General features: G+C 38.8%; 1 protein-coding gene across 1 annotated transcript in view; it reads right to left on the bottom strand.

The window, feature by feature from the left end:
* The window catches only part of npat (nuclear protein, ataxia-telangiectasia locus), a 56,854-nt gene that overhangs the window by 29,575 nt on the left and 674 nt on the right, over positions 1 to 26,605 (bottom strand). Inside the window, exons 2-7 of the mRNA XM_069891277.1 lie at positions 18,962 to 19,080; positions 15,743 to 15,803; positions 10,825 to 10,897; positions 7,673 to 7,716; positions 7,120 to 7,374; positions 6,680 to 6,761 (exon numbers count right to left, since the gene is read on the bottom strand). Coding sequence (XP_069747378.1) covers positions 6,680 to 6,761; positions 7,120 to 7,374; positions 7,673 to 7,716; positions 10,825 to 10,897; positions 15,743 to 15,803; positions 18,962 to 19,080 — 634 coding nt within the window. The remainder of the gene's footprint in view (positions 1 to 6,679; positions 6,762 to 7,119; positions 7,375 to 7,672; positions 7,717 to 10,824; positions 10,898 to 15,742; positions 15,804 to 18,961; positions 19,081 to 26,605) is intronic.

Below are 26,605 nucleotides of genomic sequence, written 5' to 3' on the forward strand. Positions count from 1 at the left end.
AACATTACATAATCAATACTAAATAATTTTCAATTTTCACCCCCCCCACCTTCCACCATCCCTAACCCCCTCCAGCTAGAAAAAAGATAATAAAAAAAGAACATATTCATTATAATAATTATAACCACATTAATAATACCATAATATATTTCTTGATGAAAGTACATATTTTCGGGGGGGATTGAATAGGTCTGGATTAGTCTATATTCATAAATCTCATACAAGGCTCCCATATTTGACAAAATTGATCATAATCATCTCTCATATTATAAGTATTTTTTGCTAATGGGAGACAATATTTTATTTCATTAAACCATTCTTCTAATTTAACATTATTTTCCAATTTCCACATTTTAGCGACACACTTTCTCACTTTTGCTGTTGCTAGACTCAAAAATCTCTTTTTATATTTATCTAATTCCAACTTAATATCTTCATCATATTGCCCAACAAAAAAAATACTTGGATCCAATTCAATCTTCATTTTTAATATCTTCTCTAAAATAACAAAATTCTTTATAAAAATCTTTTACCTTTTCACACAACCATACTGAATGCAAAAAATTACCAACCTCTTTTTTTTAACATTTAAAACATTGAGCAGAGACATTTAAATTTATACAACTTATAGAGTGCATAATACATTTGATGTAAAAAAATTCTATTGAACCATTTGATATCTAGCATTGATTGTATTAGTTACACTATCTCTACACAATTTCATCCATACTTTTTCTTGAATTTGTATATTTAAATCCTGTACCCACTTCAGTTTAGTTTTATACAAATCCTTCATTTCCTTTAATTTATTATACATAGTAGTTATAAATCTTTGAATAAAAGTATGTCATAACATATTCAAATTAACTAAATTCCGGAAGTCTCAAATTCATCCTATGTTTTCCTTCAAATATGATCATAATTGTAACTGCGTTAGAATGCAATTCATTAATCCGCAGAATTGCTTATAGCACGGGTGTCTGTGGACGAGGAGACTGGCAGCGCGACTGGAAGAGGGTTGGGGTGGATACGGCAGCACACTTCGGATGGTCTTAAATTCTGTTTTCCTGCTTCATATATGCATCTGTTCCGCGACTCGGCTGTAACGTGACATGAAAGTTTGGACCCCCAGCTACTGCATTCTAACGAGATTTTACTGTATTGTATTTTATATCCCATATTTCTCCTTTAATTGATCAGATGTCATAAACAATGAATCTTTAAAACAATCTCATATTTTCTGTATACCTTTCTCATTCCAATTGTCAAATAAAGAATTATTTATTGTAAATGGAAGAAGCTGATTCTGTTTTAAAGTCAATTGAGCCAACTGATAGTTCCTTATAGCTCTTTCCACATGTATCCTGTTCCATATTAGAAACAAATGCCTTAAAATTGGTATTTCTTTTCTACATTTAAAAATTTCATAATTCAATTTATACAGTATTTGTTCTGGGCTTTCTTCACCGATATGATTCATCTCAATATCTATCCAAGATACTTTTTCAAATCTTGGATAACAAGAAGACAAAAATTTCAATTGAGCTGCCTTATAATAATTTTTTAAATTTGGTAATCTCAACCTCCTTGATCTTTTTTCCATGTCAATTTCTCCATACTTATCCTTGCTGATTTTCTTTTCAATAAAAACTCCCTAAAATTCTTATTTAATTGTCTAAAAAACATTTCAGGTACCTGAATTGGTCATGTTTGAAATAAGTAATGAATTCTGGGAAAAATATTCATTTTAACACAATTCACCCACCCTATTAACGTTATTGGCAATTTCTTCAATCTTTTTAAAATTGGTAAATAATTCAATTTATACAAATTATTCAATTGATTACTGACTATTATCCCCAAATATTTAACCCTCTCATTTTGCCATTTAAATTTTACTAACTTGTTCTTTCTTTCTTTGGCTTGGCTTCGCGGACGAAGATTTAAGGAGCGGGTAAATGTCCACGTCAGCTGCAGGCTCGTTTGTGGCTGACAAGTCCGATGCGGGACAGGCAGACACGGTTGCAGCGGTTGCAGGGAAAAATTGGTGGGTTGGGGTTGGGTGTTGGGTTTTTCCTCCTTTGCCTTTTGTCAGTGAGGTGGGCTCTGCGGTCTTCTTCAAAGGAGGTTACTGCCCGCCAAACTGTGAGGCACCAAGATGCACGGTTTGAGGCGATATCAGCCCACTGACGGTGGTCAATGTGGCAGGCACCAAGAGATTTCTTTAGGCAGTCCTTGTACCTTTTCTTTGGTGCACCTCTGTCACGGTGGCCAGTGGAGAGCTCGCCATATAACATGATCTTGGGAAGGCGATGGTCCTCCATTCTGGAGACGTGACCCACCCAGCGCAGCTGGATCTTCAGCAGCGTGGACTCGATGCTGTCGACCTCTGCCATCTCGAGTACTTCGACGTTAGGGATGAAAGCGCTCCAATGAATGTTGAGGATGGAGCGGAGACAACGCTGGTGGAGCATTCTAGGAGCCGTAGGTGATGCCGGTAGAGGACCCATGATTCGGAGCCGAACAGGAGTGTGGGTATGACAACGGCTCTGTATACGCTTATCTTTGTGAGGTTTTTCAGTTGGTTGTTTTTCCAGACTCTTTTGTGTAGTCTTCCAAAGGCTCTATTTGCCTTGGCGAGTCTGTTGTCTATCTTATTGTCGATCCTTGCATCTGATGAAATGGTGCAGCCGAGATAGGTAAACTGGTTGACCGTTTTGAGTTTTGTGTGCCCGATGGAGATGTGGGGGGGCTGGTAGTCATGGTGGGGAGCTGGCTGATGGAGGACCTCAGTTTTCTTCAGGCTGACTTCCAGGCCAAACATTTTGGCAGTTTCCGCAAAACAGGACGTCAAGCGCTGAAGAGCTGGCTCTGAATGGGCATATTCACTGAAATTTCGGGTCTAGTCAAATATACTATAACATCATCCGCAAAAAGATTAATTTTATGTACTCTGTCTCCTATCTCAAAAACTGTAATTTCCTTGTCCCCTCGAATGATTTCAGCTAACGGTTCTATTACCAATACAAATAAAAATGGTGAAAGTGGGCAACCCTGCCTAGAAGACATTCCTAGTCTAATCAAACCCAACGTTTGATCAAATGCTTTTGTTCCTTTTATAAATGTCTCAGGAAAAAAAAGTGGCCAATAATGTCAGAGCTGTAGATGTAGAGACTGGATTTCAGCAAGGCATTCAATAAAGTGGGCAAAGGAATGGTTAATGGATTTAATCCAGAAAATACAACACATTGCTTTTGGGAAGTCAAACATGGGTGGAACCTGCACAGTAAATGGTAGGGATCTGGGGAATGTTTTTGAGCATACGCATCTACGGGTATACTGTATCTTGAAAGTGGTGTCACTGGTAGATCGGGTTTCAGCATTGACCTTCAGTCAGAGTATAGAGGTTAAGAGGTCATGTTGCAATTGGTCAAGACTATGCAAGGCCCCATTTTGAATGCAGGAAGTCACTGACTTACTACCATAATTGGCACCGAAGGATCAGCCACATCTCAGAATGGATGCAAGACGGAATTTTGTCTGCGCACACGGAGTACCGAAGTCTTAAAGCAAATTTTTTAATCTAATCTTTATTTCATCGTAGATTTTTGCTGTATTTGACAAACTATAAACAGGGATACAGGGCATGTAAGATTCAAAATATGCATACTGTTAGGTCTGCTTTGTTCATGAATGAGTGAGACAAACACCAGGCTGAGTCGAAATCAGGGTTCTTTGTTCTTTATTACCGGATTGTAACACTTGCGACTAACCATGTTAGTCGGAGAATGCATTCTGCCGTTATCAGCAAAATGGTGATTTTTTATACCCTTGGATATGTGCTTAGAACATCATCATATCATTACTTGTCCAATGACTAAAACTGTTGCTATCCTTTCCCTGCTAGCTTCCTGCCTCTCAATCCATCAATGTCTCTCTTATCTTGTAAGTACAAGGATGCATTCACATCTTGTTACAGCCCTGTACATTCCCATCTCATGATGTTTTACCTAACAGGAGTACAAGGACACCTCCCCTTCTTGTTACTGCCCTGTACAGGGTAACTCCCTACACATTCCCATCTCATGATGTTTTACCTTACAATACTTACCTTGTTATTCGGTGTCCCGGGCGCCATAGGATGGGCGCCGCCATCCTGATTCCTGTGCGCATCCACAGTGGGTTTGCGTATTGGAGTTTGGTTGGAAAATGCAGGAGAGTTAAGCGCCCTTAACTCTCGCGCATGCGCCAGCCGAACACTAATAGATGAACCCACTGTGCATGCACCAACCAAACTCCAATATGTGAACACACAGCGTATGTGCCAACCGAAGAGTAACACATGCGAATAGGAATCAAGATGGCTGTGCCCAGCCTATAGACCACAGGATGCCGAATATAACGTATGCACATTTTGGCCCTAACATGCCTTGTACCCATTATAGTCTGTCAATTACAACGTAAACTACGTAAATTTTATTTTTATTTTTTTAAAAATTTGGTCGTATATGTGGATGAACGCGTTGAGTAGGTCACAAGTCGGGGAGTACCTGCATTGTGTTCAGTTTTGATCACCATCCAACACAAAAGCTAGATGATCTCAGGACTCAGGAGCCTGAACCATAGGGAGGTTGAGCAGACAAAGGCTTTATTACTTTCAGCACAGGAGGATACAAAATCATGAGGAATAAATTGGATGGATGCACCGAATCTTTTGCACAAAATAGGGAAAAAAAATCAGTGAGAAATTTGGACAGATTCTTGGATTGGTTAGATTTAGAGGGATATGGGCCTAACACAGGCATTTTAGTCAGAGTGGGCACATTGGTCCGAAGGGGCTATTTCCACATTGCACAACTTTATGAGCGATTATGGACACTGCACTGAAGACGTTGGAGATGGATATAAATAAAATCCACTGTCAACTATGACCACATAGATCTTTTCAGAATCCAGATTGTTGGGACTCAACATCTGGTATTTGTTTTGATCATAGTCTCAATACACTTGATCTTAGTGAGATGCCTACATAATTGCTTCCACTGTGGGTACAGTACTACTTTCCACTTCACCCACTCACTTGTTTCATTAGGACCCATCCCTAGTCTCTGGTCTCATAACATGAACTGAGCACAAATTTCTCCATAACCTCAAATTGGCTCAAACAAGTTATTAATTGTTTGTTACAAACCCTATGTGCTTGATTCTAGTGCTGTTCAATTTTTTTTCCCACCTTTTCTTAGTGGTTAGATACGTTAACAATGGAATGTAAGCAAATCTTCATCCTGCAGCACACTGCTCATCGCAGTATGACATTATTTCTCATAAGGGCCTTTGGTTTAATCGCAACTGCAATCATACCACTCAAAGTATTGTATTTGGATGAATCCATGCAAGTGTATTGCAGAATCATTTTGGCTAAATCATATTTCATAACCTCTAGCCATAACAAGCAAGTGTAACCCACTAGAAACATTTTGTAGCGAACGGATTTCAAGATTATCCCAACAAAATAAATGCAATATGTGATGAAGTAAGAGTACCAAATCAACATCAGCTTGGTGCTCGTACTAGAAAGCAGCAATATCTGGCATCAGGTGCTCAATTTTCACAGCAGTAACACAATGCTGCATCCATAATCTAAGAATCAAACAAAAAAAAACATACATGGCAAGCATAAAATGTCCTTGCCCTCCCAACACTCTCATATATTGCATGCTTTCTTGCTTCTCTGGTTATTCATTTGTATCTAATTTTAAATACACTAATTGCACTCTAAAGGAAAGGCAACAGGAATTAGTACAAGAGAAACAGGACACATCAAGTGAAAATTACATGAAAAAATGCAAATGGCAAAGACAGATCATGCCAATTATGCAGCAAGGAAAGACAGGAAGAAACTTTGCTATCCAAAACCTGTGGTAAAATGTAAATAATTTTGTAACCATCTGATAAAATTTGAACTTAGTAATGAAGGTTCCAATTAAAAAAAAACAAAAATCACAGATTGTGTTTCCAAATTGTAGTCAAAAAAACTGGAATTTAATTGTAAACACAAGCTAGCGACCATTTTGAATAATCTGGTTTCCTTAGCTATTAAATTCATTTGTTTCACTCTGTTCCAGTGGATGAGATTACTATATTTATGAAAAGGAAGTTATCTTCACTGAAACTCTGGTTTGCAAAGTTTATTAATCACTATACCTTTTAAAGATTTATCAATTTAGGAAGATAAAAGCAGACATTTTCAAACAAATAAAATCAAGAAATAACCTCAATTATTAAATGCTTGTGCAAAATATTAGAAATGTGCAATTTATGAATTAAAATTTATATTACCTTTAATTACAATACAGGCTGTCCCTGGATTACAAATGGCCCACTTATGGACATCTAAACATACTATCAAGCTCCCATAATATTAAATACCAAAGTCCAATATTACCATATGTATATATTTCTATGAATGAGAACTAATTTCCTCTCTCCACTTGGTAATTAGTAATTTAGCAATTGTTCTTGTATGCTTTTGATTTCATGATAATTCTGTCGTATGGTTACCATAACAAGTAATTATTGTACATTTTCTGACTTACAGAAAGAAATAGCTGTAAAAACAGGATCTGTTTGTTAACCAAAGACAGCCTCCATTTAAAGGTTTTGCAGCCTACTAATTTACCACTTTCGTTTCCCTGGAGAAACATGTTCAGGTTGTAATCTTCGATCATTGGGTCCAGGAACAACAATGTGAAGAGTTTCACCTAAATAAAAAAAAAATGAAACAACTTTTTTTTGGCTGAGATTGTAAATCAGTAGCCCCATAGGATGATTTATTATTCAAGATTAAACATAGACAAAAGCTTTGTTGAAAATTGTGTATGTTTGGGAGCAAAATCTTCTTAGTGCATTTTCAGCAATAGACAGGTAAAGTTTAAGAAATTTAATACATAAATTTAAAAAATTATGTCCACTTTATAATTAATGAATATACAACTCCACCAATGGTAAAGATTTGACTGCAATGAAGGAAGCCTAAATTAATAACATTCAACTGTATTGCTATCAAAACCAAATTAAAATCTTTTCTTATAAGATCACATTCCATAAGCATCTACTTACTAGCTGAGTTAATGGCAGGTCGACTTGCACCTTGTGACCGGATTTGATTTGCATATCCATCCATTCGAACTTGTGGAATGAGTGGACTGGTTCCAGAACTGTGTGCAATTACCACTGGGCTTGCTGACAAAGGTGCGATAACCCTCTGCTCTGTTTGTGAAGAAATTGCCAAGAGGCCAGAATTCGCCTTGGATATCTGCTTTGAAGAAGCCTTTCCTTGGCGCCTCAATTCATTCAAACCATTTTTTGTTCGAGCTGTAGAAAAACCATACCGGAGTAACTTTTATTGAATGGGGAATCAACTTCCCCATTGAAAACAGAGTGTGCAATTGCCGTAAATTTTATCAACGTGCGAATTTTAATATCTCAGTACTGATATGTCATTTATTTATTTTTTCTAGTAATCCAAAATTAATTTATTAGACAGAAAATAGTTGATTTTGGTTTTCCCGCAGCCATAAATTCAGCTCCAAAGATAGCAGAGATTTTAAAAATGTTTTTACGAAGTGAAAGGCATATCCAAAATTAAATCTGTATTTCTATTAAAAGATACCTCTCTGGTTTGCTGCAAGTACAGTAGAGCTTTGCTGCAAGCTCCTGCAGATGAAAGAAAATACATTTGTTAGATGTAGCAATGTTTCAGAATCCAAACTCAGGAATAACAATTCAATTTAAGGTCAATTCAAATCAACAGGTCTCTAATTTAGTAGCTCCACATTAGGAAGAATATCAATTGATTAACAAAAGATGGGCAGCATTGACCAATAGAGCCTGTTTGTTAGGTAATGAAGCCAAAATAGATTCAGTCACAAATTCGTACATCAGTGAAATGGGTTCTTCGGCCCACCATACTGACCTTTTTGCTGGTGTGCATTAATTCCATTTGCCTGCATTAGGTCCATATCCTATCCTGCAAAGTCTTGATGATGCAAGCACCTTTCTAAATATCTCTTGAACATAGTAGTGTAGAGGTCAGTGCACGCTATTACAGCACCAGCAACCCAAGTTTGAATCCGGCACTGTCTAATGAGTTTGTACGTTCCCTCTATGTCTGCTCTGGTTTCCTCCCACCTTTCAAAATATACAGTATTTGGCCAGCACGGGTTCATTGGCTGGATGGGCCTGTTACCATGATGCCAGTCTAAAAGAAAAGTGATTTGTATCTGAGCAGCAGGTTCCAGTTATCAATTATTCCTGTGTTTAAAAAAAAACGATCAGATCCCCTTTAAAACTCCTGCTCATCTCAAAGCTGATGCCTTCTTGTTCTTGATACTCTATGATGGCTAAAGAATTCAATCTGCTCCACCTCTCTCTCATAATTTTTATTTAAACCTATCAATTCAACTTTCAGTCTCTGTCACTCCAAAGAAGCCTACTTTCCAATTTCATCCCATAACTGCAGTGCTCCATTCCAAATGACATCTAGTAAATCTCTTCCACACCCTCTCAAGCGCAGCCATATACTTCCTTGTACTGTGGCAACTAAAACTGTATGATATTCCAAATGCAGTAATTTGTAAATCTGCAGCATAACATCCCTCAGGTGGCAAGGCTGGCATAGCGGCTAGTGCAACACCTTTACTGCGCCAGCAATCGGGACCGGGGTTTGAATCTCATGCTGTCTGTAAGGAGTTGGTATGTTCTCCCCATGTCAATGTGGGTTTTTCCCGGGGGTTGTTTTCCTCCCACCGTTCGAAACGTACTGGTGTGTAGTACGGACAGTTCAGACTTGTGGGTCGAAATGGCCCGTTACCGCGCTGAATGTCTAAATAAAAAAAATAAATTTAACTAATTTTGTATGCCTCGACCAACAAGTCCAAGCATGTCATCATATGTCCTCTTCATCCTACCAGTGTTGTCACTTTGGACTTGAACCCCTATATCCCTTTGTTCATCAACATTTCTTTGTGCCCTACCATTTACTCTACATCATCTACCTGATTTCACTTCCCAAAATGCACTTGTCCAGATTATATTCCATCTGTCAAGGCTCCATTTTAACAGATCTATATTCAGCTGTGGTCTGAGATAACCTTCCTCATTTTCCACAAGGTCACCAATTTTAACATCATCCACAAACTTATTAATCATACTTCCTATATTAACAACTTGGATGTGGATAATGTATATTCTCTTTAGTACATATTTGATCAAAAACCCAATTAGAATTGCATATTTTCTCCACTATCCTCTGGCTCCTATCACAATTCCAATTTGTTTGCCAACTTTCCTTGGATCCCATTTACTTTAACCTCCAGATCAGTCCATCATGCGGAATCTTATCAAAAGTCCATATCCACAATATATATATAAATACCCATCGCCCTTCCTTCAATCTTCTTACTTACCTCTTCAAAAACTCTACTGAATTTGTGATAGGCATACCCCTACACAAAGCCTTGCTGACCATCTCTTATCAGCACCCTGTCCTTCAGAATTTTCACCAAAATTTTTCCCACTAAATTCTATTTATTTATTTAACAAGCCTACTGTTAACCATCTTATTGCTGCTCTCTAATGAAAGAACATGAGCTCTCTTCCAGTCTGATACCTTGCCTCTGATGGTCAAAAAAGCAAAAATGTCCCATGTTTTCTTTCTTGCTTCACATAGTATTCAGCTCTGGAAATGATCAACTCTTGTGCACATTTAACACCTCCACTTTCTTAATACTGACACTCTACAGACCATCAACATACTTCCTTGAACCCACTAATCTCTGTATCCTCTCACATAGCACCTCACTCACATCCCATGGCATCTCACTCACATCCCATGGCTCAACACAAAGGGACTAAGGGTTAACTGAGGGAATCCATTTTCTCCTGGCTACCTGATTTGTTTATAGAATGTCGAGGTTCTTCTTAATCTTACTTGGTCAGGATATTTCATAGGCCCTTTGTGCCCTCCTAAATTCTTTCTTGCTCCCTCCCAAATACTGCACTTAATTCTAGTTGCTACATCTAATTCATCTTTCCATTGTTTCCCCTCATCAAATATTCAACATTCTCCATCACCCCAGGTTCCCAAATCTTGTCATCTTTGCCTTTCGTCCTTACCAGAAAATGTGGCCCTGAACCCTCAACAACTCTTTTAAAAGACTTCCACTTGTCAGATGACATTTTATATACAAGCTTTTTCTCCCAATCTTTTTTCACCAGGACCTTTCTTATATTATTGAAATCAGTCTTCCCTCTCTTTAGGACCTTAACTTGAGGACCAACTTATTCCTTTCAAAATAAGAGAATATTTATGAAGAGTGAGTTGTAAAATATATGTATTATATTGAAAATACACTGTGGAACACAATTTGCCTAAAAAAAATTTCACCACTTATACCTGTAATGGGTACCAATGCAAGAAATATTTAAGTATACTCTTGCAACATCAGTTTAGTTGATCTAAATAAAACTCCTCGTGGTGTGAATTGCTTAATAATTAACACTAAATAGACAAATCCATACAAAAAGTAAAGAATGATTAGCTTTGTGACATGGAACAATTACATTGAGGATGGAGATGTGCAATATGAAATAGAAAAAGGTCTGCACCACAAATGATCATACAATAGATGCCTGAAATCAGGTGTCCGCAACAGGAAACAATTCCATTTCCAGGTTCACAGGTAATGGTAGAACCCATGAATTGTCATTTTATCATGTTCAAAAATAGTAACCGAAGTTCATCAGGCTGAGGGGACTTCATACCTAATTTGAGAAAGAGTATATTCCAATTTCTTCCATAAAGATGGCAACACAGCAGGAGCTTCTGGCATTGAATCTAAAATAGATGTAACAAAATAAAACAAAATGTTTTGTTGAAATATATAGTAAAATTCAGCTTTTTACTAATAAAAATGGACATTTTCATTCGCAGTAACAAATTATTAGTGGGGGGGGGGGCGGGGGAATGGGACCTATACCATTACGATGGGTTACATCTGAATCCCAGGGGGACCAGTCTCCTGGCAGGGGCATTTGCTAGGGCTACCAGGGGAGCTTTAAAGTAGTATAGTTGGGGACAGCAGAGAGAGGGTTTGTAGGCATATTCACATAATTTGGGGTTGAATAGCAGGAAGTAATGAATAGATACTATAATGACTATTGTGAGAATGGTAGAGAGGGTGATAGCAGAAGGTAGGATGCGGGAGATCACTGAGATGTATTTATTTCAATACAAGGAGTGTTGTAAGGAAGGTGGATGAGCTAAAGGTGTGGATTGACACATGGCGTTATGATGTTGTGGCCATTAGTGAGATGTGGTTGAAGGAGGGTCGTGACTGGCAGTTAAATATTCCAGGATTTTGCTGCTTTAGATGTGACAGAATTGGAGGAGTAAGAAGGCAAGGTGTGACATTACTTGTTAGGAAAGATATTACAGCGCTGCTGAGGTAAGCCCTCCAGTCTGGAGGACTCATCGAGGGAGGCAGTGTGGGTAGAACTAAAAAATAAGGGTGAGGTTACTATTATAGGGGTATATTATAGGTCGCCAAATGGGGAAAGGGAACAAGGAGAGCAAATGTGCAAGGAAATAGCTGAGATGTGCAGTAGGAATAGGGTGGTGTTGGTTGGGGATTTAAATTTTCCTGACATAGATTGGGAAACACAGACAATGGGAGGGCAGGGTGGCTTGGAGTTTATACAATGTGTTCAGGACTGCTTTTTGCAGCAGTATGTGGAAGTAGTGTTAGATCTGTTGTTAGGGAATGAAATAGGGCAGGTGACAGAGGTGAGCACTGGGGAGAACTTCGGATCCAGTGATCATGGGTCCTTTAGCTTAATTATGGAAAGGGACAGGTCAGGTCCGAAGTCGAAGGTTTTCGAGTGGGAGAAGGCCAGATTTGAAGAAATGAGAATGGATTTACAGAGAGTTGTGTGGGCTGATCTTTTTGCCAGAAAGGATGTCGAGGAAAATTGGAGGGTATTTAAAGGCGAGATTTTGAGAGGACAGGATCTTTATGTTCCAGTCCAGCCGAAAGGCAAGACCAAAAGTTCAAGGGAGCCGTGGTTTTCTAGAAAAATTAGGAAGTTGGTTCGGGATAAGAAGGAGGCCTATATTAAATATAAGAAACAAAACATTGATGAGATGTATGATCATTACTTAGATTACAGAATGAACCTGAAGGAGGAAATTAGAAAGGCAACAAGAAGGTACGAGATGTCCATAGCTAATAAGGGGAAAGTGAATCCTAAGGGTAAAAGGAGGGTTAAGGATAGAGTAGGTCCACTGGAAAATGGCAACGGTGGACAATGTGAGGAATCGTATGAGATGGGGGAGATATTGAATGATTTTTTTTCTCGTCTGTGTTCATGAGGGAAAGGGACATTGGACTATGTGAGATAAGTGAGGCAAATGGCTTAGTTATAGAAAGGATAGGGATTAGTAGAGAGAGGGTTTTGGAGCTTCTATGGTCAATAAAGGTGGTTAAGTCTCCCGGTCCTGGTGGGATTTTTCCCAAGATTTTAAGGGAGGTCAGTGTGCAAATAGTGAGGGTTCTGACAGTGATTTTCCAACGATCACTGGAGGATGGTGTGGAGTTGCAAGATTGGAGGGTTGCAAATGTAGTTCTGTTTTTTTAAAAAGGGCACAAGTAATTATCAGCCAGTAAGTTTGACTTCGGTGGTGGGGAAAGTTATGGAGGGTATTCTTAGAGATAGTATATACAAATATCTGGATAGGCAGGGACTCATCGGGGCACCCAGCATGGGTTTGTGAATCTGGTTGAGTTTTTTTGAAGAGGAGACAAGAAAAGTGGATGAAGGTAGGGCAGTTGACATGATCTATTTGGATTTTAGTAAAGCTTTTGATAAAGTTCCTCATGTAAGGTTAATAAGGAAGGTTCAGTCACTAGGGATTGATAAAGAGATAGTGAGATGGGTTCAGAGGTTGCTGGAAGATAGACAGCAGAGAGTCTGTCAGGATGGAAGCTTGTGACAAGTGGTGTGTCTCAGGGATTGGTGCTGGGTCCCCTGTTGTTTATCATTTATATTAATGATTTGGAGGGGGTGGTTAACAGAGTAAGCAAATATTCAGACGATACGAAAATAGGGGGAGTGGTGGATAGTGAGGAAGGCTTTCTTGGATTACAGAAGGATTTGGTTTGTTTGAAAAAGTGGGCTGAAAGATGGCAGATGGAATTTAATGTAGACAAGTGCGAGGTGCTGCATTTTGGAAAAAATAACCAAAATAGGACATATGCAGTTAAGGGGAGGACATTGAGGTATGCAGAGGAACAGAGAGATCTTGGAGTTATGGTACAGAGTTCCTTGAAGGTGGATTCCCATGTAGACAGAGTGGTTAAGAAAGCATATAGTATGTTGGCCTTCATAAATCATAGTATAGAATATAGGAGCTGGGAAGTGATGCTGCAACTGTTTAAGGCATTGGTGAGGCCAGGTTTGGAGTATTGTGTTCAGTTCTGGTCTCCAAATTATTGGAAAGATATAGATAAGGTGGAGAGGGTGCAAAGAAGATTTACAAGGATGTTGCCTGGCTTACAACATCTAGAGTACAGAGAAGGATGAAGGAGACTGGGACTTTGTTCATTGGAACATAGACAGTTGAGAGGGGATTTGATAGAGGTATTTAAAAATTATGAAGGGAATAGATAGACTAGACATGAGTAGACTTTCCTGAGGGCAGGGGAGGTTGGAACAAGAGGGCATAAGTTAAGGATAAGGGGGCAAAACTTTAGGAGAAATGTTAGAGGATGCTTCTTCACTCAGATAGTGGTGGCAGAATGGAATGATCTTCCAGAGGAGATAGTTGCGGCAGGGTCCTTTCTGTCATTTAAGGTTGGATGTGTACATGGATATGAGGGGGTTGGAGAGTTAAGGGCGGAGAGTGGGAAGGGGGAACTGGAGGAATTGTTCAAGTGAACCGGCGCGGATCTGGCCTGTTCCCGCACTGTAAACTGTTATATGGTTATACCAATTCACGGCTCCATCATTAGGACACCAGAGTAAATAGTTCTGCATTCTTCCCACATATTATGCTACAGGTGCATTTTAATCTGCCCTGGTTACTACTGGATTTTCTTTAGGTACAATAAATTACACTTTGGGTAGAGCTGAGTCCTGATTACAGAGTTTTGGTGGGAAATAATATAGCAATCAAAAATTTTCTGAACTATAATATAGTATGAATAAGGAAGTTAGTAAATCACACATCTGCAGAGCAGAACAATTTCAGATTTGCAATACAAACAACCTCTTATTGGAAACTCTTATTGCACAGAGGCAACTGAGCTCACATCTGGATTTGCTTGATAACAAAGACTTGCATTTATATAACCTTCAAACAGAAGAAAGAATAGACAAATGTCAAAATCAGATACCAAGCCTAAGGAGATTTTCAAATGAGAAAATGAAAAGGAGACAAATCAGTTTTGAACAGGAAGCCCAAATCCAAGGGATGACTGTGGGATGGAGCAAGGTATTTATAACATTTATCAGTTGTTCCCACAATAGTTTATAAAGATAAGGCACAAATGAATGCAAACTCCAAGAATGATCATTTTAAACTTCAGATTTTGGTAAAATGGGAGCAAGTGTAGGTTAGTTTGCACAAGGATGATAGATTAACAGATTTTAATGCAGTTTAATGTTAAACTAATTTGATGTTTCTGGTTGTTCCCTGGGTTTTTGACAGATTATATAAATGTGTGGGTATTCGGCTCCGAATCATGGGTCCTCTACCGGCATCACCTACGGCTCCTAGAACGCTTCCACCAGCGATGTCTCCGCTCCATCCTCAACATTCATTGGAGTGCTTTCATCCCTAACGTTGAAGTACTCGAGATGGCAGAGGTCGACAGCATCGAGTCCACGCTGCTGAAGATCCAGCTGCGCTGGGTGGATCGCGTCTCCAGAATGGAGGACCATCACCTTCCCAAGATCGTCTTCTATGGCGAGCTCTCCACTGGCCACCGTGACAGAGGTGCACCAAAGAAAAGGTACAAGGACTGCCTAAAGAAATCTCTTGGTGCCTGCCACATTGACCACCGCCAGTGGGCTGATATCGCCTCAAACCGTGCATCTTGGCGCCTCACAGTTCGGCGGGCAGCAACCTCCTTTGAAGAAGACCGCAGAGCCCACCTCACTGACAAAAGGCAAAGGAGGAAAAACCCAGCACCCAACCCCAACCCACCAATTTTCCCCTGCAACCGCTGCAACCGTGTCTGCCTGTCCCGCATCGGACTTGTCAGCCACAAACGAGCCTGCAGCTGACGTGGACATTTACCCCCTCCATAAATCTTCGTCCGCGAAGCCAAGCCAAAGAAAGAATATAAATGTGAATAATTAAAGAGGAAGATGACAAAATGAAAAAGTGAGAGATCACTGGAAGAGGATTACATACATTGTGTAATTTGCAGAGTGTACAATATCAATTCTGTTCTCCATGCTGGACACAAACTCATGCCCATCATTCCTGCCTATTATGCTAAAAATTAATTACTTGTTTCTATGACTTAGAACATCATTAGTTTTAGATGTTGTTCTACTCTCAAACACTTAATAGCAATTATTTGGTCTTTACTTTTTGTTTCTGTATTCTCCATTGATGGAGAAAAAAATCACAGGCTACATTCACAAAATCAAAAGATCAATCAGAGATTATGCTTACCTCTTGCCTTCATAACCACATATTCATTGAGAATAGTTTTCAAGTTCTTTCCAAATAGTGACTGATTAAAAAAGAATTCTATATTAGTCTGCAATTCATCGCAAAAATATGTGAATTCAGTTACATTATTACAACAATTTACATGCAGGCAATGCTAATGGAGGCATAATCCATTATCTCAAATAGTGCTATTAGGGATTACTGGAGGGATGGAGGTAACTATGACACAACAACCTGTCAGACCCAACATTGTTTTTAATTAGGTAATGGTAAAAGGTTGAGTTTGATTTTGAGGTTGACTAAGTATCAAATTGCGTTTTTAAGGTTGGCAATGGTGGTAGTAAGGAAATGTATAGCTACTACTTGAAAAAATGAGATTGATTTGGGTTTGCAGAGGTGGCATATGGAATTGAGGTCATGTATTTCTTTGGAAAAAAATAACATACAATTCGCGTCATAATTATCTTTTTTTTTTCTGAAGTATGGAGCCCTATTTGGACTATATGGGTTTTAAATTTTGAATTCCCTGAAGCTCATCGTGGTGGTATTGCTTTGATCCATGGTGGGTTTACTGTATTTTTGATGTTAAATCTCCATTTTCTCTCTTTGGGTGTGGGATGTGGGTGGGTATGGGGGTTGGGGTATTACATTGTGGATTTAAAATTTTATATAAAGTATTTAAAAAAACCTGTCCTGGTCTGCAATATTCTGCCTGAAAGACAGAGTAGAAAAATAAATAAATAACAGGTTTTTCTAATGGCTTACATCTAGCTGACTAATTCAGTATTAAAACAAGTCATTCAATTTTTCCACATAGAATATTACTGCAATTTTATCACTATTCCACACACACAAGTTTCACACTTTCGGATTAAAATGCAAACAAAATTCAGTAAAGAGAATACACCACAAATCAACTTGCACTTCTGGTGGAGAGTGATAAAGCAGCAACTGTGATATGTCCTGAATGCTTCCCATTTACTTTTATTTAGGATGGACAGACAAAGGAGCATCAGTGGATATTGTTTACTTGGATTTTCAGAAGGCTTTTGTCAAGGTGCTGCACATGAGGCTGCTAAACAATAAAGGAGTCCATTGTATTTCAGGAAAGATACCAGCATGGATGGAAGATTGAATGAAGTGTAAGGACAGAAATGCTGGAGGATCTCAGATTGCAGAGGCAAAGAGTGGGAATAAAAGGTGCCTTTTCTGGCTGGTTAGTGGTGCTCCGCACGGGTCGGTGTTGGGTCTCCTACTTTTCACATGTATGTAAATTATTTAAGTTACAGAATTGAGAGCTTTGTGGCCAAAGATAGATGAAGGGGCGTGGTGTCGAGGAAGCAAGACTGCAAAGGGACTCGAAATAGATTGAGAGAATGTGTAAAGTGGCAAATAGAATAAAGCATGTATGGTCATGCAGTTCTTAGAAAGAACAATAAATTTCTAAATGGGGAGAGAATTCAGAAAGCAGAGATTCAAAATTACTTGGGAGTCCTAGCGCAGGTTAATTTGCAGGTTGAGTTAGTAATAAGGAAGGCAAATGCAATGTTAGCATTAATTTCAAGACTAGAATATAAAATTTAATGCAGAGGCTTTACAAGGTATTGGTGAGACAACATATGGAGTAATGTGAGCAGTTTTGGAGTCATGTCCACAGTAGAAGGTCCGAGGTGGCTTACGAGAATGATCCCAGGATAAGAAGTGTTTGAGGGCTCTCTAAGTCTGTATTCACTGGAGTTCAGAAGGATTGGGGGGGTGGGGGGTAGAAGAGAGGGGATCTCACTGAAACAAAACAAAAATTGAAATGGCTGGATAGAGAGGATCTGGAAAAGATGTTTCCAGTAATCAGGAACAATAAAAGGACATCCATTTAGAACAGAGATAAGAAGAAATTTCTTCAGGAACAGGGTGGTGAATCTGTGGAATTTGTTGCCACAGTCAGGAGGGTGAGATTGAGAGAGAGAAAAAAATCAAATGCCATGATTTGAATGGCAGAGCAGACTTAATGGGTTGAATGGCCCAATTCTGCTCCCATATTTTATGGTCTTATTTTTCATATAAAATAAACTATTACATTTAAAAAGATAGTTTATAAACCCAGAATATTATATTTCATTAAATCTGCAAGTATCACACAAGTACATTTACAGAATTGTGTTTAGTGTATAATATAATTTTATGATGATTCAAAACATTTACTTGTATAAATTCATTAATAAATAACTGATAGAGCTTTTTTAGTCCTATTAACCGCTGGCAGTTAACAGCATGAACTAGACAAGAGTCACTTATGCTCTCTGATTTGATATCAGATTTGAATTAATAAATAGAATAAAAATGTGTAGATACTATAGAGCTGGGAGTGCCCATAGAATTAACTAAAAAAATATAAAATTTGTTGCACAAAATGTGCATCAATAATAAAGCAAAATGAATGAAGGAAAACATACACAAATGATTAAGCGCTGAATCAGCAAATAAAGTTGAAAATAAGTTCCAAATCTTAACAGACCAACCCTTGCAGAGAAGTGATAACAAATTCCACAAATTGTTAAGACAAAAAAAGTCGCAACAGCAAGATGCATGTCAGGTGAAGGTATGGTCAAATTGAATTTTGCTCCATTAAGGTATGCATTTCCAATCTGGTCAAAAAGAATCAAAGATTCATAGACATGCTTGAAAAACATCGGAGGAATGACATGCGCTAATTACCATCAATTGTGCCCTCAGTCACAAAATATCAAACCATAAAAGGTGGCAACAAAATTGAATAACATTTAAATTATAAAATTAAAATGCATTAAAACCAGAGGTATATTAAGTTTTTTTTTCAAAAATACAAATACAAGGTTGTTGCTAGCAAGCTGGTGAAACTGGATAATTTACATACAACTAATGCTGTCTGCATTAGAAACCTTCACCCATTTGGAAAAAGGTAGACTTTCAGTGGCAAGATGTAGACAATCTGTTTCCACCTGTGACCAAATGTAGTTGGGTCTTCAGCAGTGGCAAGTGTAGTCTGTTCATCATCTCCAAGCATTGTGGGATAAAATTATTTTGTGCCTCCCTTCATTTAGATGGTATTGGCATTACATAGGAAGGTTGACATTTTTAAATTCATGGGCATACTAATTTTATTTCTCATCTATATGGGATGTGGAAAACAACTGTAATAAACAAATTGCTGTGTTTCAATAAATTATACAGTATATGGCATACCAGTAAACAAGCCGGAACCACCCCATCCTCGGTACTGTGCTCGGCATATTCCTTCAGATCACAACTTTCCAAAATAAAGGCTCTGCAAGTATTAGAAAGCTTTTCCTGCTGTAGATAGCCTAAAACAAACAAAATTCATACTTTTTTATTAACATTTATGGAAAGTGATAGGGTAATAGTCACATGCATGCTAAGACATACAAACTTTACAATCGTTAAATCACCCCAAGTTTTAGAACCAATATATGAAAGTGGCTACAGAAGAAATTTAGAATATGATATTCAGGGTTTGTCTTTTTAATAGCTTTATTGGAAAATATTCTCTTCATCAAGATGGTTAAAATAAGGTTCAGCAAATATTCTTGTATGTCTCACTTCAGAAAGGGATAAAAGAAATCAAATTATTATTTATCAGAAATTTGTACTGCCACATTCAACTTGGTAAAGAATTTTGACAAATTATTCTCAAGACATGTTTTATTTTAATTTTTTTAAATTTTTCACACTATGAACCATGTTAATCAAAATACACACAAACATTTCCCTCTTGAATAAACACAGTGTCATTTTCTCCCCTTTATTCCCCCCTCCCTTCCCTCCCACCCCCTCCAAACCCATTAAATGTTCAACATATACAATAGACCCATTAAACAATGTCATCACACAATGAAAATAAACAAGCAAATTGTGTCATCTACTTTTACACACTGGGTCAGTTCATTTGGTCTTCTTCTCACTATTATTTTAGGGGGTGGAGGTCTGTGGTAGACCCTCTCTGTTGTGTTCCATGATCATTCTCAAGACATGTTGAGGGGCAACAGTGACCAATGGTGATAGCACTGCATCAAGTATCCAATCAAGTATAAAATCTGTTGGTTATTTATGGGAAGTCAGGACAATGAGAAAACTTTTTCTTTTTTTTCCCGAAACTTTATTTATTAATTTTAACATATGAAGAAAGTAAGTAATTCACGTACAGAAAAAATACAAAATAAAGTAATACAAGTATAAAGTAACATAGTTAATACAATACCAATCTCGGCATCTCCCCCTAACAACTAAAAACTAAGATTTAAAAAAAAACTATTTTTAACCCCTAAACCCCCCCTCCCCACCCCCACGATAAAGAGTGAAGAATTAATACTATTAGTATAATAAAAAAGATAAAAAATATATATCTTTTAAAAATATTGATATATATATAAAAAAACAAAAAAAATTAATTAAGTATTAATTATTAATCCAAAAAAAATTTATTATATAAGAATATATATGAAAAAACAAAAACAAAAAGAACTTAAACAAAAAAAACTAATAATAAAAAAAATTAAAAAAGAAAAAAGAAAACATATATATAGAAAAAATATAACAAAAAAAATTTTTTTTTAAAAAGAAAAAAAAGATTAATTCAAACTTATTTAAATTGTATCTAATCAATGAATGGGGTCGACTTTAACTCATAAAAAGACATCTTATCTTGTATAGAAAAAGATATTCTTTCCATAACCAAACAAAACTTCATCTCTGAATACCACCTATCTAAAGACAATACATTTCTATTCTTCCAAGTAATCGCTATACATTTCTTGGCCACTGCCAGCGCTAAGTAAATAAAAGAGATCTGGTAATTATCTAATTCTAAATCAATCAACGGTTGCATATTCCCTAATAAAAATATCAGGGTCTAATACAATATGAAGATTATATAGATTATTAAATACAGATTGAATACCTTTCCAAAATTGTTGTAACCGATCACACAACCAAACAGCATGTAAAAAAATACCAGAAACCTGATCACAACGAAAACAAAGATCTGACTTACTAAAACCAAATTTTTTAAATTTTTCGGGTGTTAAATATAATTGATGTATAAAACTATAATTAATCATCGCCAATCTAGCATTAATCAATTTTCGAACACTATTACGGCAGATTTCAGACCAATCTTCTTCAGTTATTGTTAAACTTAAATCTTTTTCCCATTTCATTTTATCTTTATCCCAATCTATTTTACTTTCACTTTCCAACAAAATACGATACAAACCTGATATATAACCCTTTTTTTGGAAACGAGAGCAAGTATTTCTCAAAAAGTTTCAGAAAGTAAATTCATTTGGCGACCGCATACCTGTTTTACAAAAGATCTTAACTGATAATACACAAATATAGAATAACAGAAAACTTTTTCTTAAATAACAGGATTTACCACTGAAAAGTATTATTGTACTTGCTGGAGCCAAAACTTGCACTATTTGTCACAGTCCCACCATACATCAAGGCTCCACCAAAACATGCACCAAACACTCAAACTGATTTCCTTTCCTTCATATCTCATCAGATTTTATCTGGTCTCCAATTACTATTTCCATAACTACACTGGCATTAAGGAAGAAGATTCCATTCCCTACAATTTCTGACTGTAGTCCTTATCATTCCAAAGGGATCTCCTGGCATTGTCAGAATTGTGCAGCATAAAAACAGGGCTTTCAGTTATGCTGTCTGCCTGAGCTAGTTGTATTTGCCTGTATCTGTCCAAATGTATTTTAAATGTTGCTACTGAACTTGCCTCTATCATTTGCTCTGGCAGCTCATTCCACATATCTGCTACTCTCAGTGGGAAAAGGTGCCCTTTAGGTTCCCTTTAAAATTTTTCCCCTCTCACTTTAATTCGATGCTCTCAGGGTTTGGACTCCCTTACCCTGGAAAGATTGTGACCATGATTTTTTTTCACCTCTGCAAGGCCATCCCTCAGCCTCCTACATTCCAGGGAAAAAGCCCCAGCCTACCCAGTCTCTCCCTGTAACTCAAGCCTCCACTCATAGTAATGTTTTGTGAATCTATACGAGCATCATGACATTTGTCCTATAGTTCAATGAAATGAGCTACAAACAGGCAATGAAGTTTTTGTCTTGCAAAGAGCCACTGTAAATGTAATATAGTGGTCAATTTGTTATTCCACTCCATCAATTAAGTCCACAGGGAGGGGGGGGGGGGTTCAGATGGAGTGGGGAATACATCACATTAATCCTATAGCAAACACAAATGTGTCAGACATGAGAACCAATATCAAGCTAGGAAGTTGAAACCAGGGGAGTTGGAGAGTGGGAAGGGAAAAAAACCTTTTTTCTCTCTTTTTATTTAATTGTTTAAATTCATTTCTGAATTTGTCAAGTTTTAATTATTTTTCAAACTTTAAAGACATTTTGATCTAGCAAAAATGGAAATATTCTCTTCAGTCTTGAAAAAGCACCAGTTCCTGCTTTGCCTCCTGTTCAAAGCTGTCACCACTATACACTGCCAAAGACTTCTTTTTTTCTTTCTTTGGTTTGGCTTCGCGGACGAAGATTTATGGAGGGATATGTCTATGTCCGCTGCAGGCTCGCTGGTGACTGACAAGTCCGATCTGGGATAGGCAGGCACGGTTGCAGCGGTTGCAAGGGAAAATTGGTGGGTTGGGGTGGGATGTTGGGTCTTTCCTCCTTTGTCTTTTGTCAGTGAGGTGGGCTCTGCGGTCTTCTTCAAAGGAAGTTGCTGCCCGCCGAACTGTGAGGCGCCAAGATGCACGGTTGGAGGCAATATCAGCCCACTGGCGGTGGTCAATGTGGCAGGCACCAAGAGATTTCTTAAAGCAGTCCTTGTACCTCCTCTTTGGTGCACTTCTGTCTCAGTGGCCAGTGGAGAGCTCGCCATAGAACACGATCTTGGGAAGGCGATGGTCCTCCATTCTGGAGACGTGACCCACCCAGCACAGTTGGGTCTTCAGCAGCGTGGATTCAATGCGGACTCTGCCAGCTCGAGTACTTCGATGTTGGTGATTAAGTCATTCCAATGAACGTTGAGGATGGAGCGGAGACAGCGCTGATGGAAGCATTCTAGGAGTCGTAGGTGATGCCGATAGAGGACCCATGATTCGGAGCCGAACAGGAGTGCGGGTATGACAACGGCTCTGTACATGCTGATCTTTGTGTGTTTCTTCAGGTTGTTGTTTTTCAAGACTCTTTTGTGTAGTCTTCCAAAGCCGCTATTTGCCTTGGCAAGTCTGTTGTCTATCTCTTTGTCGATCCTTGCATCAGATGAAATGGTGGAGCCGAGGTAGGTAAACTGGTTGACCATTTTGAGTTCTGTGTGCCCGATGGAGATGTGGGGGGGGGGGGGGGGGCTGGTAGTCATGGTGGGGAGCTGGCTGATGGAGGACCTCAGTTTTCTTCAGGCTGACTTCCAGGCCAAACATTTTGGCAGTTTCCGCAAAACAGGACGTCATGCGCTGGAGAGCTGGCTCTGAATGGGCAACTAAAGCGGCATCGTCTGCAAAGAGTAGTTCACGGACAAGTTGCTCTTGTGTCTTGGTGTGAGCTTGCAGGCGCCTCAGATTGAAGAGACTGCCATCCGTGCGGTACCGGATGTAAACAGCCTCTTCATCGATGAGGTCTTTCATGGCTTGTTTCAGCATCATGCTGAAGGGCATAGCATCTTTATAATACCACTTCTGCATCCAACATTCCTCAAGCCATAGCCAAAGTTGTCCAGTGAGCAGGCTTTATCTCATAAATGCACACTCTGGATTCAAGCTGAACCAGATTTAATTGTCAGAATACACGTGACATTACATAAAACCCTGAGATTCTTTTTTACTGCAGGCAAGGCAGAATTACCAATTATTGGTCATGCAAAAAAAAACCAGACTCAACATACACATGTAAACAAATAGTGAAATGTAAACAACCTGACTGTTCAATAGAGAAAAAACAAAATCAATATAATGCAAAGGTAAGAGTCCTTAAACGAGTCCCTGATTGAGTTTGTTGTTGAGGAGTTTGATGGTGGAGAGGAGCTATTCCTGAACCTGGTGACGCGATACATGTGACATCTTCAGATGGAAGCAGGATCGTGTGCTGGGTGATGTGCTTTCTAACAGCAGCAAATTTTGTAGATGCTCTCAATGCTGGGGAGGATTTTGCCTGTGACAGGGCTTTATGCTCAGGGGTATCGGTGTCCCCATACCAGATCGTGATGCAGTTGATCAGCACATGTTCCACCACCCATCTGTTGAATTTACCAGGGTTTCCTATGTCATACCAAACCTCTGAAAACTCCTGAGGAAGCAGAGGCACTGATGTGTTTTCTTCATGACGCAATCAGTGTGTTGAGTCCAGGAAAGATCATCTGAGACAGTGACTCCCAAGAACTTAAAATTTGCTGACCCTTTTCACCTCTGATTCCCCAAATGATCACTGGTTTTCCTTTCCTGAAGTCAACAATCAGCTCCTTGGTTTTGGTGACACTGAGTGTCAGCTTGTCATTGGTGCTCCATTCAGCCAAGTTTTCAATCTCTCTTATGTACACTGAGTCATCAGCCCTTTTTATAAAGCTCATTGCCATGGTATTGTCAGCGAATTTGGTGTTGCCATACCGAGCCACAGTCGTAGATGCATAGCGAGTAGAGCTTAGGTCCAAGAATGCAAACCTGTGGTGCTCCAGTACTGATAGATTGTGGAGATGTTCTTACCAATCCTCACTGATTGTGGTCAGAAGTGAGGAAATCCAGGGTCCAATTAGACAGTGGGGTAATGAGGAGTCCCAGGTGTTGAAGTTTGCTGATAAATTTAAGGGGGATGATGAAGTTAAATGCTGAACTGTAGTCAATAAATAGCATCCTGATGTATGCATCTTTGCTGTCCAGGGTACCTTTAGTAATGACTATGAATTCTTGTTAAAAAACTCATCTGAAATGATATTTATTTTCATATTCACTGTACAATGTAAATATGCACTGAAATTCTTATTTACTGCAGCTTCACTGTTGCCTCAATAAGCTGGCTCCAGGAGAATCCTGAGACACATGCAAGATCCCTCTTCCTCCCTCTCCTAAAATTAACAATAAGCTCTCAGCTCTTGGTGACTTTAAGAGCAAGATTGTTGTTCTGGCATTACCCAACCAGATTCTTTATCTCCATCTTGTATTTTGAATCATCATTTCCAGGTATTCAGCCAACAATGCTAGTGTCGTCAGTGAGTTCATAGATTATGTTGGAGCTGAACTTAGCTACGTAGTCATGAGTGTAGAGAATAGAGCAGGGGACCAAGCACGCAGCACTAGGGTGCCCTTGTGTTGATCAGCGAGGAGGAGGTGATGTTACTGATCTGCACTGATTGGGGTAAGGATGCCAAGGATCCAGTTGCAGAGGGTCGAACAGACTTCCAGATCCCTTACAATGGTCACAGGTTTTGTTGATACTTTTAATTTATATATACAGCACAGTAACAGGCCTTCCAGCCTATGAGCCCAAAAATACCCATGTGACATATTAACCTACTAACTCAGTAAGTTGTGTAGCCTGATCATCTGCATTAGATCTCCTGTTCTGATGGTTTAGGTGATCTAATGCAGAATGGGAGAGCCAGCAAGATCTTGTAATGATATGCAAATTAACGTGGGCTAAGGTCCTTCCTGGGGCAGAAGTTTATCTACTCCATAACCAACTTCTCAGAGTACTTCATCACAGTAGATGTTAATGCCAATGGCCAATAGTCACTGCAACAGGCACTTTGCCCTTCTTGTGCACATTAATAATGGAAGTCCTTTCAAATTAAATGGGAACCTCTACAAGTTGAAGCGAAGATTGAAATTATCAGCAGAACCCCAGCCAGATAGTTTGTATACATTTTAAGGACACGGCTAGACCTTCCTGAAGGTTCTGTTCACGTTAGCCTCAAATGCTGGGAGCACAGAGTCACTGGGGGCTGAAGGGACTCACCAGGGTTCTTCATCATTTTAAAGTGAGCAGAGAAAGCACAGAGTTTGTCTGGAAGGGAATGATCTTATTTCCTTTACAGGATGTGATGGTGTGTAAGTCCTGTCACAGCTATCAAGCATCTATCAAGACTTCAGCCTGGTACAGAATTGTATTTTTAGATTGGTAATGGCTTTCTGGTTGTACCTGGCCCTTCTGTAAATTTCTGAATCTCCTAATCTGAATGCCACAGCTTCTAGTTAGGATATACATGGATGGTCTTAGTAGGAGCGCACTTGTCCATGTATTTTCTGATGTCAGTTACCACTGCCTGCTCCTAAAACCTTTGGATGGACATAGCTTTTAATGGCTTTTTTAATGAGAATCCTGGGTATTTTCCCCTTGCCTTGGAAAACTTCCACAGTCAACCTTACCAAAACTCAATTTTTTTGTTCATTATAATTGCATACAAATCATTTACTGCACATCCAACCTCTTTGAAAGTAGCACTTCAAATTTTATTTGTGTGATTTTAAGATGACAAGAGCCAGATCCACACAGTCTCCCTACAGCACATCAGATCTACTCCATACCAACAAGCTGTTTATGAACGCAAATTAACCAAGCAAATCTCTTACGATTTTCCATATCTCTATAGCGAAAGAATCTGGGATCAGAGGACTCAGCCTCAGAATACAAGGATGCCCCTTCAAAGGAGAGATTAGAAGCTTCTTCAGTGGAAAAGTGTGGCACGGACAGCTGTGGAGGCCGTCACTGGGTAGACTTAAAGCAGAAGTTGGCAAGTTCTTGATTCGCAAGGACATCAGAAGTTATGGGCAGATGACAGGAGCAAAGGTGTTGGAGGAAATGATGCATCAGCCACTAAGGGGCAATGGCCTCATTCTATTCC

This window comes from Narcine bancroftii, chromosome 7 (assembly GCF_036971445.1).
Source record: "Narcine bancroftii isolate sNarBan1 chromosome 7, sNarBan1.hap1, whole genome shotgun sequence".
Taxonomy (NCBI): domain Eukaryota; kingdom Metazoa; phylum Chordata; class Chondrichthyes; order Torpediniformes; family Narcinidae; genus Narcine; species Narcine bancroftii.